The sequence below is a fragment of the Ictalurus punctatus genome, chromosome 12 (genome assembly GCF_001660625.3).
Source record: "Ictalurus punctatus breed USDA103 chromosome 12, Coco_2.0, whole genome shotgun sequence".
Taxonomy (NCBI): domain Eukaryota; kingdom Metazoa; phylum Chordata; class Actinopteri; order Siluriformes; family Ictaluridae; genus Ictalurus; species Ictalurus punctatus.
Window position 1 is genome coordinate 18,919,667 of NC_030427.2, and position 19,688 is coordinate 18,939,354.

The 19,688-nt window shown below is 41.8% G+C and overlaps 1 protein-coding gene and 1 long non-coding RNA gene across 7 annotated transcripts; one reads left to right on the forward strand and one right to left on the reverse strand.

The window, feature by feature from the left end:
* Positions 1-732: 732 nt before the first annotated feature.
* On the reverse strand, positions 733-18,504 carry setdb1a (SET domain bifurcated histone lysine methyltransferase 1a). Of its 6 annotated transcripts, none has more exons than XR_008397311.1 (22): positions 18,372-18,504; positions 14,437-14,631; positions 13,663-13,865; positions 13,491-13,510; positions 12,562-13,375; positions 12,283-12,450; positions 10,807-11,011; positions 10,644-10,717; positions 10,333-10,523; positions 9,991-10,099; positions 9,384-9,900; positions 8,468-8,693; positions 7,933-8,297; positions 5,080-5,196; positions 4,650-4,819; positions 4,306-4,536; positions 3,872-4,090; positions 3,663-3,752; positions 3,352-3,572; positions 2,593-2,869; positions 1,233-1,321; positions 1,043-1,093 (listed from the first exon to the last, which is right to left on the reverse strand). XR_008397311.1 is itself a non-coding variant. In XM_017481273.3 (21 exons), exons 2-21 carry the CDS (start codon positions 14,622-14,624, stop codon positions 976-978), a joined length of 4,332 nt encoding a protein of 1,443 aa, XP_017336762.2. In that variant the 5' UTR covers positions 14,625-14,631; positions 18,372-18,504; the 3' UTR covers positions 733-975. The 6 variants fall into 6 exon arrangements, 4 of the variants coding, with proteins under 4 accessions (XP_017336762.2, XP_017336761.2, XP_017336758.2 ...); XR_008397312.1 differs by having other exon boundaries at positions 2,593-2,896; XM_017481273.3 differs by lacking the exon at positions 2,593-2,869 and having other exon boundaries at positions 733-1,093; positions 13,491-13,507.
* LOC128634109 (uncharacterized) lies at positions 16,591-17,968 on the forward strand. Its single transcript, XR_008397323.1, has 2 exons — positions 16,591-16,655; positions 17,579-17,968. It is a non-coding gene; the product is annotated as an uncharacterized LOC128634109 (long non-coding RNA).
* Positions 18,505-19,688: the final 1,184 nt, after the last annotated feature.

Below are 19,688 nucleotides of genomic sequence, written 5' to 3' on the forward strand. Positions count from 1 at the left end.
TGTCAAAGTCACTCAGAGCCTTACGCTTACCCATGCTTCCAACACATCAACTTCGAGAACTGATTGTTCACTTGCTGCCTAATATATCCCACCCCTTGATAGATGCCATTTTAACAAGAAGTTATTCACGTCACCTTTCAGTGGTTTTAATGTTACGACTGTTTGGCATATACACTTCTTATAGGAGCGTGTAACTAAATGCTATTTGTATTAATATGATTATGGAACACCATTACAATACAGCTTCTTAATTATGGAGTCCACATACCAGCCAAATTGCAAAAGTGTTAATCAAATTTACATCTATAACATGCACTTATGAAGCACTATGCGTGTTTTCTCCATCTTTCTCAAATTGCTGTTAGTAAAAGTAAGGTAATAAATTGCAAGATATAGATCTACAAAATACAGTAACCCAATAGTCAATCAGGCAACTCATAATGATAATTATTGGCTGTTGTTTTTCTCTTCCATGTAAAGACAAAGCTGCATAAAACCTGATAACCTTGTACACATTTGGACATTTTCTCCAGCATTGCTTTATGAAATATTTATGCAATGTGTATGAATGGGTTATAAAGCCACTGTATATTTACCAGTCAAATAAAGTGTTACCATTTATTTTTTTTAACATTCCCCCACAATAATAATCATTTCAAATTCTCAAGTTTTATTGATTTTATATATAATACTTTAAGTATTGCTATTAATTTAAACACACCCACTCAGTGATAATCTTCAACCTTTTTATTAACAACATATCCAAATTCCTGTTTAAATTTATTTGAGATTTAATTGGTTATAATAGATTAAAAGCATGTCATGTACAACCAGCTTAAATTTGTTTGCAAACATAGCAAGTAAGGAACTTGAACGTGTGAAACAAGTCCCCCTGTCCATCACAAAACTAGTGTGATGTTTTCCAGAAACCAAACAGTCCATTTCGAAAGATTTAGTGATGGTAAATGGAGGAATTCAGAGTAACCGGCCCGTGCATTCGGCCGAACCACAACAGCAGAGTAGTACCTTTCCTTCCACACTGCCCACCTCATAGCTGTAATCCCAGGTCAGCTCCGTTCCAGCCCTGATACGTCTGACACACACACACACATACATACACAGAGGGAAATTAATGTTTACATGTGAGCAGTCACTGAATAAAACCTTTAAAACATGTCCTGTGTCTGTGATGAAAACATAAAGCGCTTTATGTATTAAACAGAGTCACTCACTTGCTGGTGAAGAACGCAACCCAGGGGAAGCGGAGGTCATGCGTGTCGACGAAAACATTTTGGACGAACAAATTGGGACTGCAGCTATGCTGTGGACATGAGGGGACAGGTTAAGGAGTGAACAAAGAATCGACATCTTTTTAAATTTCTCAGGTTGTTTTTTTTTGCAGCAAAAGGTTCTGTTTCCTCAGATTGTGAATCAGTCTATTAATCTGGCTGCATTTCATTGTTCACCCCAATTGAATGAGTCTAGGGATCTCCTCGTGTCCTGTGCAAGCTTTGAGGTGTTACGTGGATGCTACCGTTCGTCTTAGACAGACTCATCAACTATTTGTTCGCTGTGGTGGTGTCCGGAAGGGTGGTGCTGTATCAAAGCAAAGGCTGTCAAATTGGATTGTGGAGGTGATCAATCTGGCATACCAGAAAGCCCAAAAGCACCAGCTAGGAGCCCTCTCTCATCATTCTACTAGGGCTTTGTCAATGTCTTGGGTTGCCTTTAGAGGAGTCTCCATGGCAGATACAGTGGAGGAAATAAGTAGTGAGTGGATTTTTTTCAATAAATATATTTCCAATGAGGCTATTCACATGAAATTTTTACCAGACATCAGTATTAACTCAAGAAATCTGTAAATATAAAGAATTCATACCCTCTATCTGTGCAAATTAATATCAGCTGGGTTAGTAAATTGATAGTTTATAAAAAAGACTTTTCGTTACCAAGGTGTCACACAAGAAACATGACGGGTAAAAGCAAAGAGCTCTCCCAAGACCTTCGCAACCTTATTGTTGCAAAACATATTGATGGAATTGGGTATAGACATATTTCAAAACTTCTGAATCTTCCAGTAAGCACCATTGGGGCCATTGTAAGCAAGTGGAAGCAACATCACTCCATCAACAACCGGCCACGCACAGGAGCTCCTCGCAAGATTTCTGACCAGGAAGTCAGAAGAATAGTCAGAAGAGTAGCCCAAGAGCCAAGGACCACTCAGAAAGAGCAAGTACCATCGTCACAGTGAAAACAATAGGCAACACACTCCACTGCTCACGCTCACCTCACAAGACTCCATTACTAAAGATAAGGCATGTCAAAGCTTGTTTAAAGCTTGCTACAAATTGTTTGGATAAGCCTATGAAATACTGAGAGAGCATAATCTGGTCAGACAAGAGCAAAATTGAACTTTTTGGCTGTCATACTACACACCATGTTTGGAAAAGAAATGGCACTGCACATCACCCTTAAAACAATATAGCAACAGTGAAGTTTGGAGGTGGAAGCATCATGGTGTGGGGCTATTTTACATTGCATGGTACTGGCAGACTTCATATAATTCAAGGAATGATGAATGGAGCCCTTTACCAGGAGATTCCTGAGAAGAATCTGCTGCCATCCACCAGGATGATGAAGAAGAGACGCGGGTGGATCTTCCAGCAGGACAACAATCCAAAACATACAGCAAAGGAAACTCTCGATTGGTTTCAGAAACAAAAAATCAAGGTGTTAGAATGGCCCAGTCAATCACCTGACTCGAATCCAATTGAACAAGATTTAAAGACAATATGTTTAGAAGAACAGACCAAAATCACACCTGAATACTGCGGTCCATTAATATCTTCATACAGGAAGTGTCTTGAAGCTGTCCTTACAAACAAACGCTTCCCCACTAAGTATTCAATAAATTTCAGTTAGCGTGTTCAATACTTTTTCCTGTGTCATTCCACTTTATTACACATAACTTCATTTATTGTCTTTAATGTTTAATGAGTTAATACTGATGTCCGGTGAAAATTTCATGTGAATAGCCTCATTGGAAATATATTTACTGAAAATAAAGTGGATGCATTCAATACTTATCTCTCCCACTGTGTGTGTGTGTGTGTGTGTGTGTGTGTGTGTGTGTGTGTGTGTGTATATATATATGTTTCTAATGATTATATAATGTATAGTAATTTTATATATTTAAATATAAAACAACACGGTGTGGCTTTGAAATACTCTTATCATACTATTTTTGTTTATTTTAGTACAAAAAATAATCTGTGGGGCCTTAGAACCATGGGTTTTGGTACAGTATAGTCCCTATTCTCTCTCTCTGAACATCTCCATTTATTTTCTTACGTTAATGTATCGTGCGAGGTTTCCCTCCTGTTTAGCGTCGATGAGATAGCAAGTCTTTTCTCCGTTAAACAGGCTTCGCGTGCACTTCCTGTCAAGTGCCGTGTTCTTCTCTTGCACACATTTCTCAGGCACTGCTTGTGGCTTCACTCTCCTATGACTGGACTTGACAGCGAAAGCACGTGTAGACTTCTTGGCAAATCCCAGCTTACGCCCTCCTGGACCTGAGAAGCCACACATTAAGAGAGAATAAATGTGCACCAACTGCTTGAACTACATTAAAATGAAAAACAAATACAAGGGGGGCCCCTAACCCTCTTTTCTCATCTTCTTGGCCACGGAAGAGGTCACCTCATTCTGCTCCTCTGAGATTTTAGGAGATGTCTGGATGTTATTCTGAAATTCTTTTTGTGTGCAAGCAAAACGGAGAAAATGAGAAAATGAATTAAGCAACAGCTCAGATACAATAAAGCAACCCAACAGAGATATAGTAGATTTTTCTGTTTAGGAAAGGAGATCTTACTGTCTGGGATCTTGGTATTTCTCCGAGTGGTGTAGCTCCTCTTACAGTCAGCGCTCAGGTATTTCCACTCCGCTCCCATACCGTCATTCGCGCTGATCTTATAGTCCTCGTCTTCATCATCGTCTTCTTCGTCGTATTCTTCCAAATCATCACTTGCTTTTCTCTCCCTTTTACCGGGGGTCTTTCTTTCCATCTTCTGTTGGCTTGTTTCTTCCTTTTCTAAGAAAATAAGGAACATAACAAAATATACTAAACCGATTCAATCAAAACACTCACGCACACACTCAGCACACACACACTCACTCACTCACTCACTCACTCACTCACACTCGCACACACATTCACTCTCACGCACACACACTCACTCACTCACACATTCACTCACACACAAACTCACTCTGTCTCACAGTCACACAGTCACACACTCACAGTACCTTCCCCACTGCTTGAATCCATTTGGAACACGCCATGTTTCTTTAGCGCTCCTGTCGTCATTGTTACAAGAGTCTTCTTGTTGCTGTCTTCCTGTGTGTCAGAGCAGTAAGCTTCACTTTCATAACCCTGCTTCAGTTTCTCCACACCTTCAATATAGTCCAGGTTTGCCAAATACTCGTTGCCAGTCATAGCACTGTCTGCATTCCCCACCTCGTCCTTGACTACTTTACCTGTGCAAAAGGTGTCAGAAAGGAGTAATGAATCACCGCTGCATGCTGGATGCCTCGTTAACAGGTAACTCTGTGCCAATTCGCCGATCATGAATTTCTAGCTGCACACATACCTGTGAAAACACACACGAATGTACCCTTGGACATATCGTCCAGGCAGCGCAGGCCCCAGCCTTTGTGCTGAGTCATGAAAACCTCCAGGCGCAGCTGAAGGCCGTGCTGAACCAGTCTGTTACCGCACAACCACGGATCACAGCGACACAGAGCGTTACACTCGTACACCCTGCAGAAGGAAGTGACACATAAGGAAAAGATCTCCGTTTAGCATTTTTGACTTCATAACCCAGGGGTTGTAGCCAGGCACTCTTCAGTACAGGTTTATTACATGAACATTTAAATGTGCCCCGTACAGCTTCCTATTTCCACTGACAGGCCTCATTAGGTCATTAGATGCTGCCTGGACCCCACTTTGAGAACCAGTGATATAATCCATGTATCATACACACAAGAAAAACAGAGCATGTTCACTGAGATTAATCTCACCCAGTGGGCACGTATCTGGGCAATCGCTTGTGTGTGTATCCGGCGGTGACATCCACAGGACCACCGGTGAACAATGACGTGGCCTCGATGGTCATCTGGTAACAGGCACACTTTGACCTGCGACACAAGCACATCCATATAATGAGTGCAGAAAACGAGTTCAAATCTGAACATAAAGAAATTTACCGTCAAGTGCACCATCTCAGAAGCTAGTAGAGCGTGAAGGAACTGGTGCGATGGAAAATCCCAAAGATCAATATTTAAATAAGCGTTTCAGCCATGCCGACCTTTACATCTTTTGCAAATGCTTCACATTTTAACACTGCAATGCAAAAATACGGCGATCCACCACCCCCGGTGACTGTTTTGGTTTTATTTAACTTTATATATGACTGTTTTATTTCATTTTATATATGCCTGTATAATATGACTGGGTTTTTTGGGTTCTGGAAGGGTAGAGTTGGGCACGAGTTCTCAAAAAACAGGGTACTGTGTCTCATGGGGATAAAGTATTAATAAATCTGATCTATATATTGAATTATTCGCTTGATGTAAAAATAAAAATTTTTTTTTTAAAAAGTAACTATAAAGAGTAATCAGAGTCATTGGTGTGCCATCAAGGGGACCTTTCACCAGGGAGGTGGTGGGCTACTGATTCCATTCTCCATTGGGCCACTGATTACATTAAACATCCAAAATATTTTTAGATTTTTAAAATACCAAACTAATTGGAAGCAGCTTAAATGTAACACAAAATTACAGTTTTTTCCCTCTTATTTTTGATTTTATATATATATATATATATATATATATATATATATATATATATATATATATATATATATATATATATACATACAGTGAGGGAAAAAAGTATTTGATCCACTGCTGATTTTGTACGTTTGCCCACTGACAAAGAAATGATCATTCTATAATTTTAATGGTAGATTTATTTGAACAGTGAGAGACAGAATAACAACAAGAAAATCCAGAAAAACGCACGTCAAAAATGTTATAAATTGATTTGCATTTTAAGGAGGGAAATATATATTTGACCCCTCTGCAAAACATGACTTAGTACTTGGTGGCAAAACCCTTGTTGGCAATCACAGAGGTCAGACGTTTCTTGTAGTTGGCCACCAGGTTTGCACACATCTCAGGAGGGGTTTTGTCCCACTCCTCTCTGCAGATCTTCTCCCAGTCATTAAGGTTTCGAGGCTGACGTTTGGCAACTCGAACCTTCAGCTCCCTCCACAGATTTTGTATGGGATTAAGGTCTGGAGACTGCCTAGGTCACTCCAGGACCTTAATGTGCTTCTTCTTGAGCCACTCCTTTGTTGCCTTGGCCGTGTGTTTTGGGTCATTGTCATGCTGGAATACCCATCCACGACCCATTTTCAATGCCCTGTCTGAGGGAAGGAGGTTCTCACCCAAGATTTGACGGTACATGGCCCCGTCCATCGTCCCTTTTGAAGTTGTCCTGTCCCCTTAGCAGAAAAAAACCCCCAAAGCATAGTGTTTCCACCTCCATGTTTGACGGTGAGGATGGTGTTCTTGGGGTCATAGGCAGCATTCCTCCTCCTCCAAACACGGCGAGTTGAGTTGATGCCAAAGATCTCCATTTTGGTCTGATCTGACCACAACACTTTCACCCAGTTGTCCTCTGAATCATTCAGATGTTCATTGCCAAACTTCAGACGGGCATGCATATGTGCTTTCTTGAGCAGGGGGACCTTGCGGGCGCTGCAGGATTTCAGTCTTTCACGGCGTAGTGTGTTACCAATTGTTTTCTTGGTGACTATGGTCCCAGCTGCCTTGAGATCATTGACAAGATCCTCCCGTGTAGTTCTGGGCTGATTCCTCACTGTTCTCATGATCAATGCAACTCCACGAGGTGAGATCTTGCATGGAGCCCCAGGCCGAGGGAGATTGACAGTTCTTTTGTGTTTCTTCCATTTGCGAATAATCGCACTAACTGTTGTCACCTTCTCACCAAGCTGCTTGGCAATGGTCTTGTAGCCCATTCCAGACTTGTGTAGGTCTACAATCTTGTCCCTGACATCCTTGGAGAGCTCTTTGGTCTTGGCCATGGTGGAGAGTTTCGAATCTGATTGATTGATTGCTTCTGTGGACAGGTGTCTTTTATACAGGTAACAAGCTGAGATTAGGAGCACTCCCTTTAAGAGTGTGCTCCTAATCTCAGCTCGTTACCTGTATAAAAGACACCTGGGAGCCAGAAATCTTTCTGATTGAGAGGGGGTCAAATACTTATTTCCCTCATTAAAATGCAAATCAATTTATAACATTTTTGACATGCATTTTTTCTGGATTTTCTTGTTGTTATTCTGTCTCTCACTGTTCAAATAAATCTACCATTAAAATTATAGACTGATCATTTCTTTGTCAGTGGGCAAATGTACAAAATCAGCAGGGGATCAAATACTTTTTTCCCTCACTGTATATATATATATACATACACACACACACACACACACACACACACACACACACACACATACATATACACACACATATAGATTTTATATATATAACAAGAGGGAAAATCTGTCATTTTTAATCTGTAATAAATATCACATTTGTTCTTTAAATTTTTTGTTCAAATAGAACATCATAGAAATGCCTTCAAGAATCATATGACATGACATTTTTGACATCTCTATAGACTCCTCCCCTTCCCCCTAACCTTTATAACCAAAAGGTAATCTTTTGGCTTCTATCCAGTCAAACGATTCAGGTATTCCTAATCTTGTGGGGACCATCAAGATCTAAAACATTCAACAACAACCCCCCCGCCTCCCAAACACACACATATACACACACACATACACACACCTGTCTCGACAGCCATCAGTACAGTCACAGCCCACCATGAAGTCAAGGTCAGTGTTGATAAAGACACCAGGAGCAGGCAGCCTATGGCTGGTATAGCTCAGAGGGGGCGGAGAGACAGTGTTAAGCTCGTTAACACAGGGCACAGGCACCACCTCTTTTCCTCCTGAAATGTCCGGCAGGAACAGAAGAGGACGACTGGCCATGGAAGACGGGAGCAAAGCCCTTTTCACCAGCACAAACGGGTCCAAGCAGAACATGTCCAGGAAGAGGAAATCACAACGTGACTCAAACAGGAAGGCCTGCACCTCTTCCATCTCGCACATGCTCCGCCCACACGGAGCACGATAGAAGACGTGAAAAGACATCTGCGGACATCAGGGAAGCGGATGATGATCATTTTTCAAGACGATATCAAGGTTTAAGGCAAACTAACGGAGTCTTATCACTGTCTTGTATGCTGTTATCAACTGAATGTTGCCATCTGGTTGTTTTCCTTTATAAATTCTACTATTATTATTATTATTATTATTCTCACCTTCCCATCTAGACGCTTTCTTGCGGTCATGCGGCGAAAGCCATGGAGCAGCGGGATAAGTAGTGGATTCTGGCCACGGTGTTTATCCCTTTGCATCGGCCTCACGGGATTCAGACAAGCCGGGCAGCAGCGATGAGGTACGTACTTCAGTCCTGGCTCAACAACTGGGAGAAGAGCATTCTGCAATCTGCTGTCCTCCTCCTCTTCCGAAGGGGGGCGTTTATTTCTGCAAAGAAACAAGCTAACATGTCTATTTTTCACCCCTATGTCTGCTTGGAGAACATTCTGCTGCTGTGGATGGTCTCTTATGGAAAACCCAAAAACAGTTCACATCCAAATCTCAGCCTTGCTGCAGTAGATAATCTCACTGTAGATGGATACTGATATTTGGATACTGGATACTGTAGATTTGTACCCAAGAACTGCTGCTACAATCATAAAGATAAACTAAAATAAAACACAATGGGGCATGCTGTTCTAGGAGAATAACCCACAAACGTGGCGGGTTTGTTGCCCTGACGTGAAGCAGATTATTTTCCAATAACATCACACCCCAAAGTGTTTTAAGATAAGATATGATAAGATACTATTTTAGGGAAAATTTTATTCCCTTTATGATACTGCGATTTACCAAGGATTACAATTTATTTATTAATGAATGACTCTTTGCACTTTTTAAGCACTTCTAATATTCTGTGAGACAAGTTCTCATTCACGTTCCCTCACCAGTCTCTCTTTCTTTCCCCTCTCTCTTGGAGTTAATAAGACAAAAAAAATGCAGCTTGTCATTTTTTTCCACTGTCTGTTGATGTTTTGAGATGTCTTGGTAGAAGTTCTGCAGGACCACTTAGTGCATCAACTCCAGGCAACACTTGGATTAATTCAGAATGTTAGTGAAAAAAATTTGCTGTCTCACCCTGTGTTAGATGAACCGGCCACTGTGGGCTCAGTGTGTGCGGTGGTTTTCACAGTCGTCAGCGGCAAAGGCAAGGTAATCCTGTTCAGGACGACCCTAGGCTGTGATATTGGTTTACCGGCAAATGTCTTTATCATACTTGAGGACGTTGTGACTGGGGAAACAGTCTGAGAAACACCTGGAGTAGTAGAGGTTTTTAAGGGTTCAATATTTATATTTACTGTTGTTGAAGAGGTAGCAGTGGAGGCGGTGGTGGTGGGGGCGGTGGTGGTTTTGCTTGTGGAGGTGGTGGTTTTACTTGTAGGGGTGGGGGTGGTTGTACTTGTGGCAGTTTTACTTGTAGGGGTGGGGGTGGTTGTACTTGTGGCGGTTTTACTTGTGGGGGTGGGGGTGGTTGTACTTGTGGCGGTTTTACTTGTGGGGGTGGTGGTGGTTGTACTTGTGGCGGTGGTGGTGGTTGTACTTGTGGCGGTGGTGGTGGGTAGTTTAGTGTTCTTCTGCGATGAAATCCATTCTGCTGAGGAGGCAGAGCAAAAGAGGAGAATGTGTGAAAAGAGTGTGTTCATTCACAGTTTCTTTCCAAGACACACACCCACACACCTCATACCTTTATTTACAGCCTGTTCCTTCTTCTTTTCAGCCATTCGCTTCTTGATCCTTTGGATTTGGTCCAATCGATTCGAGCCCTTATACAGCCACTCTTTCTCCTGATCTTTCTGAAACAATTAATACACACACCCCCAAACACACAGCTAACACCACTTCACAGTGTACAACAGTAAAATAACACAAGGGGGGAAAAAAAAAAAGAGTAAATCTACATTCACGGCATAGGGATAATTCCCTAAGCTGTACTCGAAGAAAACATCTGAGCAGTTGCAGCAATATATAATTTGCTGTAATTATAAGCTAGGCCTAAAGTCCAGGTCAGGCTAAACCAGCCTCTCACCTTGTAACAAATCTGGATCAAGCTGCTATCCACCTGACTGACGGTACATTGTTCCATTTTGCCATCACGTTCCACCTTGCTATCCTGCCCCACCCGCATCACCACAAAGATGGGGTTTGGATACGCCTGCAGGTATTCCTCGACCTCGGCACGCCACACCTTGTCTTCTATGTCTTCAGACATGTTGTTCACTACGGAGAGGGAGTCGGACACACAAAGAGGCAGGAGAAACAGTTTGTAATGAAAGAAAGTTAGTGGAAATACTATAGAAGAAACATAAGCAGAAAGCATGTGCAGGTTTATTTCCTTACTTGGCTTACAGACCAGATGGAGGTCTGGCAGGGAGATGTAGGCTGGACGGCCATCATCAAAAAACACCAAGAACCTGAAACATCAGAGATCACCACTTGTGTTAGTCGTAACAGATGAAGCCAAACAGAGACAATGAAAGATTTAAAGAGTGAACATTCACACCTCATACGGTTCCTGCGCTCCGGCATCTCTACTACCACTGCAGCATGGAGCCAAGACTGTTTGTCTTCTCTGTAGCAGGCTACAACTCGACACCCCACAAAGAGATCCTTCAGCATAGGAGGGCCAACACACGCCAAGTGATGAGCAGACAAAACACTCTTCCCTTTACCACCATCAAACAGGATCTTATACCTAGGACCAGACTCTGAGAGAACAAGCGCAAAAAAACAACAACAATAAATCAGTGTCTAATACAAATCATTTGGCTAATGCCCCTCAAATAAATCTTGAAATATAGTGCTGTGGAAAAAGTATTTGATTTCTTCTATTTGTTTATGTGTCATTCTTAATTGTTTCAGCTCTTTAAACTGTTCAATACTTGAAAAAAATCCAATCTGAGTAAACACAAAATACAGCTTGGAAATTATTTCATTTACTGTAGGAAAAAAGTTATTCAACACGAACTGGCCCGGTCTTAAAAAATAAACTTTGAAAAACAAATTAATAAATATAAATGAGTTATTCAATCAACCAATTAACCAAATAAACAATAAATTAATTGATAATTGGGTACAATTATACTAGACACACCAAGGCTTTATTACTGCCAGCCCTGTTGAATCTAAAGATCACTTAAATAGAACCTATCGAGCAATGTAAAGTAGGCTGAAACTTCTCAACAAGCAGCACACTATGGCGCGATCAAAAGAAATTCCAGAAGAGATGAGAAAGAACGTTGCTGAAATATTTCCAGCGAACCACAGTGAGAGCCATTATCTCCAACTGGAGAAAACTCAGAACAGCGGTGAATCTTCCTAGAAGTGGCCGGTCTACTAAAATCCCTCCAATAAATGACTCCTCAAGAAAGTCACAAAAGAACCCAGATGAGAACAACAGGAACTCGCTCTGCTCGCATAAGGTCAGCTTTCATTATTCCACCATTAGAAAGAAGCTGGGCAAAATGTGATTTGCACGAGAAGAGTTGCAAGCTGAAAATCACTGCTAACCAAGAAGAGCATAAAGGCCCGTGTCACATTTGCTTAAAAAAATCAAAACACCTTGATGACCCCCAGGTCATTTGGGATATTGATTTGTGGGCTGACGAGGCCAAAGTGGAACTTTTTGGAAGAAATGGTTCCCGTTCCATCTGGCGTAAAGCTAACACAGCGTTCCACAATAAAAACATCCAACCATGAAACATGGTGGTGGTAGTGTGATGCTATGGGGATACTTTGCTGCTTCAGGGCCTAGGAGACTTGCCATAATTGAAATAACCATGAATTCTACTCTCAAATTGTTGTACAAGAAAAAAAAAGGCTGGCAATTCTATAGAAGTGACCTAAATGAACAAACACATTTAGAATTCCTAAAAACACACTGAAATAAGACTAGAATATTTTTCTACAGTGCTAGAAAGTGCTATAAACTGTAAAGTGCTAGATCTCTTTCTCACATGAATCACCTGTGGAGTCTTACCAGTTGTTTTGATGTCTAAAATTGTGCCCTGGTGCCATGTTTTAGTCCTCCGCCTTCCAAGAACACTCATGGTGACCTTCAGCTTCACCTCTTTCTGAAGACGAGCAGGCATCACAGGTGTGACCGGAGTGACTGGATTGACCGAAGTGACTGATGATGTCTGGGAGACTGAGAGAAACAGTTTGGTAGTTATTCATTGCAACAACACAAAAAAAAAGAAGCTGATGAAAATGAAGCAAGCAAGAGCCAGACAAACTGAACAAAAACTAAATCCCACACCTTCTTTACCATCTGGTGGATTGGTAGAAGTTGTTTTTTTGGAAGTCTTGTCTGAAGTTGGTGTGTCTGTGGTACCAGAGTGAGGGCTGGAGGTAGGGGCTTTAGTCTCCGGTTTGTCACCTTGTTTAGGGTCGATAGCCTTGGCTTTTTCTGCAGGTGCAGTTTTAACTGTGGTATTGGATGGTGTTGTGGTGCTTGAAGGTTTGCTGCTGGGTTTGGGACTGGCCCACTTATCATGAACCTTCTCCTTGGCTGTGGTTTTACCGGCGGTGTCCGAGGTTATAGTTGCTTTGGAGCTTTTGTTCTTAGAGGCAGGTTTTTGATTGACTGAGGCTGCTTTTGAACATTTGGACGCAGCAACAGCTTTCACTGGGAGTGTGGATGTTGGGGTAGATGCCACACATTGTGCTGAAGTTTCAGCATTCTGCCTCGTAGACACCGATGTTTCACTGGGCGTTTCTATATCGTTCTTGGATTTGGAAGATGTGACTGGAATGGTGGTCAATGGAGGGGTTTCGACAGGCTCACTCATGGGTATAGATGTGCCTAATGAAACAGGAGGAGAGCTTTCTTTTGTAGGCGTTAATGACTGAGCAGGCAAATCACAGAGCGATGGAGCAGTAATTGGTGTGGGGCTTCCTAAAGTCTTTATGGTTGGTAAGGTGGTGTCAGAAGGTTTGTTTTTCCTGGTCGTTGATGGCGATGGTGGATTGACTTCGGTTGGAGGGTCAACAGCCTCAGTTTTTTTCACCTTCTGAGCTAACATCTGCACAGAAAATTCTGAAGACTCTATGCCTGCTGACAACTCAACTTCCTGAGACAGTGTTATAGAAGAGAAGGAAAGAAAAAGAAACAAGGCCATTCTAGCAAAGACAACCATATGATTATTTGAGTGGATTTCAACCTCCAAGATACGCATATCCCCTCACCTTCGGTTCCTCCTTCACTGCTGTTTCAGGAAGTGTAAAACAGGGACAAAATCCAAGGCCAGACAGAGAGAGAAAGAGGAAGAAACGGGTCAATTTCAAAAAGCACACAACCACACTCTATCTTTAGTGACTTTTCCTGTTTCGCATCTCATTAAAATGAATAATTCCTTACCCCCCAAATCGATGACAACATAGTCATCATCGCCTTCACCATCAGCACCATGCTCATCTTTTCCGTTGTCAAAATCATCTGTGATCTGTCTGATGTTTTCCGTCGGTTTGGCTCCTCCTTCTTCCTCAGAGTCTGTGTCTCGATACTCCAGTCCCAGCATGCCATACAAGCCCTTCATCACAGACTCACACTCACGGACTGATCTGATCCCAAAAGAAAAGGAAGTCAAGGTCTCTTAATCAATCACTTAAATATACATATCATTAACACATAGCACATCCATATCATTAAAGGAATGGAAACTTCCACACATATGAAACCCCCCAGTTATGGAGCAGCCTTCCAGTTAGTGTTCAGGACTCAGACACGGTCACAGTCTTTAAGTCTAGGCCGAAAACCTATTTGTTTAGTCAACCCTTTTGTTAACAGTTTTTCTCTCAGGTAATGGTACTGAGGTACTGGAGGGTTTATTGGCATAGAGAGTTCTGGTAATGTGGGATGTTTGGATGCTCTCACACGTCCACTCAGGTTTGTTGACGGTGGAGTGGTTGGCCACTTTATGTGCCAGGGCGTCTTCATGCCTGTGTTACCTTCTGGTTCGCTATTTTAGTTACGCTGTCCTAACTAGTTTTGCCAGAATGACTTAATAAGCTGTTTTCACTCTTTCAAACCATAACCTTCCTGATCTAGGTTCAGTTACTTATTCATCTACTTTTAAAATACAGTTACGCAGATAGGGCAAGGCTTCTACTGGCTCAAGATGAAGGCACTTACTCGCAGGCGTTATTGTACAGCAGCTGGGTGTACTTTGCCTCCCTCTCTTTCTGCTTCACCCAGTCGTCCACCTGCGCCAACTGCGCCTTCCTCTGCACCAGCTGCTCATCCTTCTCCACCTGCTCCCGCACCCAGTGCTGCAGCTCGTCCTCCGTCATGTTCACACTCTGGTCCTCCTCTTCACTCATCACGCTGCTGTCACGTGGGCACATCGCAAGGGCATACAGGTCAATAACAAGTCGCAAAATCATAGCCAGCTTGGAGTTTAAATTCGAGATTAAGCTATTACTATGACCAGGAAAATAGTGACACCGTACTGTAGCACTGCAACTCCTGATCTTGAGGCAAGCGTGAAACTCTGAAAGCTAAAACTAGCATAGAAAACAAAGCGTTTCGTATGAAAGGGGGGTGATCTCCTGAGATTTTCACACACAGCAGTCTCTAGGGTTTACAGAGAATGGTCCGAAAATGAAAAAACATCCGGTGAGCATCACTTCTGTGAAAGAGGTCAGAGGAGAATGGCCAGACCAGTTCGAGCTAACAGGAAGGCCATGGTAAATCAAATAACTCTTTACAGCTATGGTGAGCAGAAAAGCATGTTGCTTTCATATGGGTCCTGGAGCTATGGATTCTTTCTAGTTCCCTTCCATACAGTCCTCATTTTTCTACAGCTCTTGAAATGGTTGTCTGGTGCACCTTCTCTCCAGTCTCAGCTACTGTACTCTGTAATTCCTTCAGATTTCCTTCATCAAGAAAATCAGACCCTACCTCACCGAACAGGCTACACAACTACTAGTCCAGACTCTTGTTATCTCAAAACTGGACTACTGCAAGTCACTACTCTCGGGCCTCCCAAACAGCTCCATCAAACCCCTCCAGATGATTCAGAATGCAGCAGCACGCCTCGTCTTCAACCAGCCCAAGAGAACCCATGTCACACCCCTCTTCATCTCCCTCCACTGGCTTCCTGTAGACGCCCGCATCAAATTCAAGGCCTTGATGCTCACCTACAAGACCTTGTCTGGAACAGCACCCTCCTACCTCAACTCTCTCCTGAAGGCTTACGTTCCCTCACGCAATCTGAGATCGGTTAACGACCAACGCTTAGTAATTCCCACTCAGCGTGGCTCAAGGTCACTTTCCAGAACCTTCACACTAACCGTCCCTCAATAGTGGAATGAACTTCCAACTTCAATCCAGACCGCAGAATCTATCACCATCTTCAATAACTTCAATAACTAAAGACCCACTTCTTCTGTGAACATCTAACTAACCCCTAAAACACCAACCCCACATTATCCTTTAAAAAAAAATTAATAAAAAAAGGAAATAAAAACTTACACTGGCACTTACACCTCTACTCAGCACACTTTGCTTCTCTAGAACTCAATTGAAAGTCTTGTATGGTAGCACTACTTGTATTGTTCTGTGCTTGATATATCGCTTTGCTTGTATTTCCTCATTTATAAGTCACTTTGTATAGAAGTGTCTGCTAAATGAATAAATGTAAATGTAAATGAGTGTCTGTTGACTTCACTATGGCTTCCCTCACTAGTCTCGCTCTCTCTCTCTCTCTCTCTCTCTCTCTCTCTCTCTCTCTCTCAGTGGGATCATGGGTCTTATGTAAGCAGCATTTTTCAGTTTGTGATTTTCTTTGAAATACTCGCTGACCCATAATTTATTTTGACTTTGAAAATTCACTTTAAGAGACTGGAAGAATGTGTGTATTTATCATTTGTTATTCAGACAAATTTCCTGGATTCCATGGGGGTTTAATACTTTTTGCAAGCTACTGTAATTATTAGGGATACATCGGTATCGGTGAGTACCACAGCAAAAGTATTGGTACTTGTACTCGGTCTTAAAAATCTGGCATCGATGCATCTGTGGTAATTACTTTTACAAATCGTATGTCTAATGTCCATATAGCTGACATTTTTTACTGCTCAAAGAAGGAAGTCTAGGAAGTGTTTAACAAGGGATAGTTCAAAACACAGGCGCTAATCACTCCACAGGATTCGAGACCAAGAGGAAGCTAGTTTTTCAGTGGACAGAGTGTGGGGGCCTGATTAAGTTTAAATGACAAACGCAAATGCAGAAAACAGATGCATCAAACTGGCTGCACCCACAGAAGCTCAGAAACAGCGGCAGTGTGGAGAAACACATTCACCAGTCTGGGAACACAAATGCGACATGCTGCATGTAGAAACGCTGCTACAGTAAGTCGAAAACACGCGGCTTCTTCTTTCCGAACGGTCCGACTTTCCATCACGTACGTTTTTTCTGCATTTGCATGTGTTTTCTGTATTCACGTGCTTTTTTTCTGTTTTCGCACGTTTATGTATTTGCATGTTTTTTCAGTATTCACGTTTTCTTTGTATTCGCACGTTTTTTCTGTATTCACGTTTTCGTATTCACGATTTTTATGTATTCGCACATTTTTTCTGTATTCGCATGCGTTTATGTATTCATGTTTTTTATGCATTCACGTGTTTTTCAGTGTTCGCACGTTTTCTCTGTATTCACTCTTTATGTATTCGCACGTTTTCAGTATTCAAGGGTTTTTTTTTTAAGTATTCGCACCTTTTCTGTATTCACGTGTTTTCAGTATTCACGTTTTCTCTGTATTCAAGTTTTTGAATGTATTCGCACCTTTTCTGTATTCACACGTGTTTTTTTCTGCATTCACTCATGTTTTCTGTATTCACGTGTATTCAGTATTCGCATGTTTCCTCTGTATTCACGTTTTAAATGTATTCACACGTGTTTTCTGTATGCACACGTTTTTTCTGCATTCACATGTTCACTGTATCCATGTGTTTTTATGTATTTGCACATTTTCTCTGTACTCGCTTTTTTTCAGTAGTCGCTCATGTTTTTTCAGTATTCGCACGTTTTTTTTCTCTCCATATATTGGCCTCTGCTGGCCTCCTTATTAAGCGGTGTTTCATGACAAACATACTGCTTTATTACCCAGAGCGTTGAAAGCATTGCCTGCTAAGGAGACGTATAGAATCGAGGGTATCATATCAAACAAAACAATATGATATCTTTACAGCCCTAATTTCATCACCCTGCACCACAGGGTCCTGCCTAGTTTCCCAGTTTTACCTGCTCTAACACACCTGATTCAATTCGTCAGGTAATTCACAGCCAGTTGAACTGAGACACTAAACCTGCTGAACCTGGAGATCGTCCACTAGGGGCGCCACAGCGGATCCGACCCAGAACTTCCCGCGTGCTTGGGGGAACAAAGTCAGAGAAGTGAACATCTCCTAAAGCTTATTTCTGACATGTGGACTTCCCTAATGATCAGTTCTGCTCATGAAATTCTTACTCAACCATCCAAGCTCAACACTGTCGAGTTTATTTCAGTAATAAATCAGCTGATGTGTAAACTAGGAGCGAGTTAGTAAGATGGAGCACAGACATGGCGTCTGCAGTGTGTAGTACTGAGGGTATTAAACACCTCTGCTGTCGGAAGAGTTCATATCGGACATGATTATATATAGAAATAAATAAATATATTATATATTTGTGTGTGTGTGTGTAATATATATGTATATATAAACATCCAGCTGTCTCAACCTACATGTTGTTTGGGTCATGGCCCGTACATGTAGCTAGCTATGCAAATTAGCACAGTTTATAAACTGTGTAAACACAGCACTGCAAACAGCAGAGAAAAGTCAACACTCCAGCTGTGGGGTTCGGTTCTACAGGGTTCCTGTACAGTTCGGGTTCTTTAAAGAGAACCCAGTGAAGCTGAGGAACGATCTGAAGCACACTGATGCTACATCTGTAAAGCACTGCACCTCATCCTGCACCTAATCCTGCACTCCTACTGGCGCACAAACCCACCGGAGATCAGCCTCAGTGCTGCTGCTGGTGTTAGACTGTATTTCTGTGCTGTTGTATAGAATGAATGTACTGACCTTAAATCCGGATATTATACATCCCCTCAAACCTGCAACCGAGTAGAAGTGGATAGTAGGGATTACAGACAGCGGTGGTTTCTTTCCCCCACCCGTACTCCGTCAACTCACGCGTTCTGAGCTGTGATTGGCTTGTAGTCCGGACCCACGTGTATGACGCGTCAGACTGGACAAATGTGAAGCGAATGGGCCGAGAGAGAGATTGACAGAGACAGAGAGAGAGAGCAACAGGCGAACGTGCGTGAGAGGAACTGATGCCATAAACACTACTAATAATGCGTTACAGCAGCTGAAGAGGAAAGAGAACAATGACACAAAAAGAAAAAGCCAGATAAAGCAAAACATTTAAAAGGATGTACATGAATAATAATTGAAGCATGTAAATGAAACAGCAGCATGTGAAGTGACTATTATATTGAGATGCGAGGAGAGAGGAATCAAGGCAAGTCAGATGGAATATCCTCGCTCTCTCAAGCGTCACTTCAATGCGATTCAGTTAATGATGACTGTGCTCAGCTGGATGACCTCACTGCGCTTCAGGGATCTGCCGTTATGTTGTTGGAGCTTGGTTCATAACAACATTCGTAATAAAGCAAGATGCACTGATATTATGTGAAATGTCTGGAATATTCCACAATGAATTAATGAACAATACATAATTTATCACATCTTTTGTGCAGCTTTGCATATCGAAACATGCAAGGATCAATTAATTACAATACTCGTTGTAAACATTATTATTTAATTACATTTCTCACCAAATTCCATCACATCATGAAAGGACTTTTTGTTTGAGACTGTGGCAGATGTAAAGGAGGAGGGGGATTGATATGTGCGTCAGGTTTTTCGATCAGAAACACTTCCGGATATCCTCGCTACTAGCTCCCAGTCAAGATAAAAAGAGGTTTCAGATGCCAAAAAAAAAGCAACCAAGCCGGAATGGTCTGCAGATCAACTGATAAATACAATCAAGGCTTATGTTTTTATACAATACTAAAACAATGATCTCATTAGGCGGAGTTTTCCCATTTGTTCTTTTAATCGTGCTCCTGACCCCTCACCACAATTATTTTACTTTCTTCATGCCTTATCTGTACTTGTGGTGCGAGTTCAGTCAGATCATTTAAAAAAAAAAAAAAAGTTTTTATTTTACCGATTAACGTGATAGATTTTTAACAATACATCTTTAAAAATCACAATCATCAGATTGGTAAAATGATAGAAAATGATAGACTTGAAAGATACAGAGAACAGACTCAGTTCCCTAACGGGTAAAGAGGTGAGTTTTCACTGAGAGATGAGAGAGTAAGAATAGAA

Coding starts and splice junctions, on each gene's coding strand:
- setdb1a (XM_017481269.3), bottom strand. CDS start 14,624: ATGAGTGAAGAGGAGGACCAGAGTGTGAACATGACGGAGGACGAGCTG. Junction 13,866..14,436: donor CTGTACAATAACGCCTGCGA/GTAAGTGCCTTC, acceptor TTTTGGGATCAG/ATCAGTCCGTGAGTGTGAGT. Junction 12,451..12,561: donor TCCACCAGATGGTAAAGAAG/GTGTGGGATTTA, acceptor TGTTTCTCTCAG/TCTCCCAGACATCATCAGTC.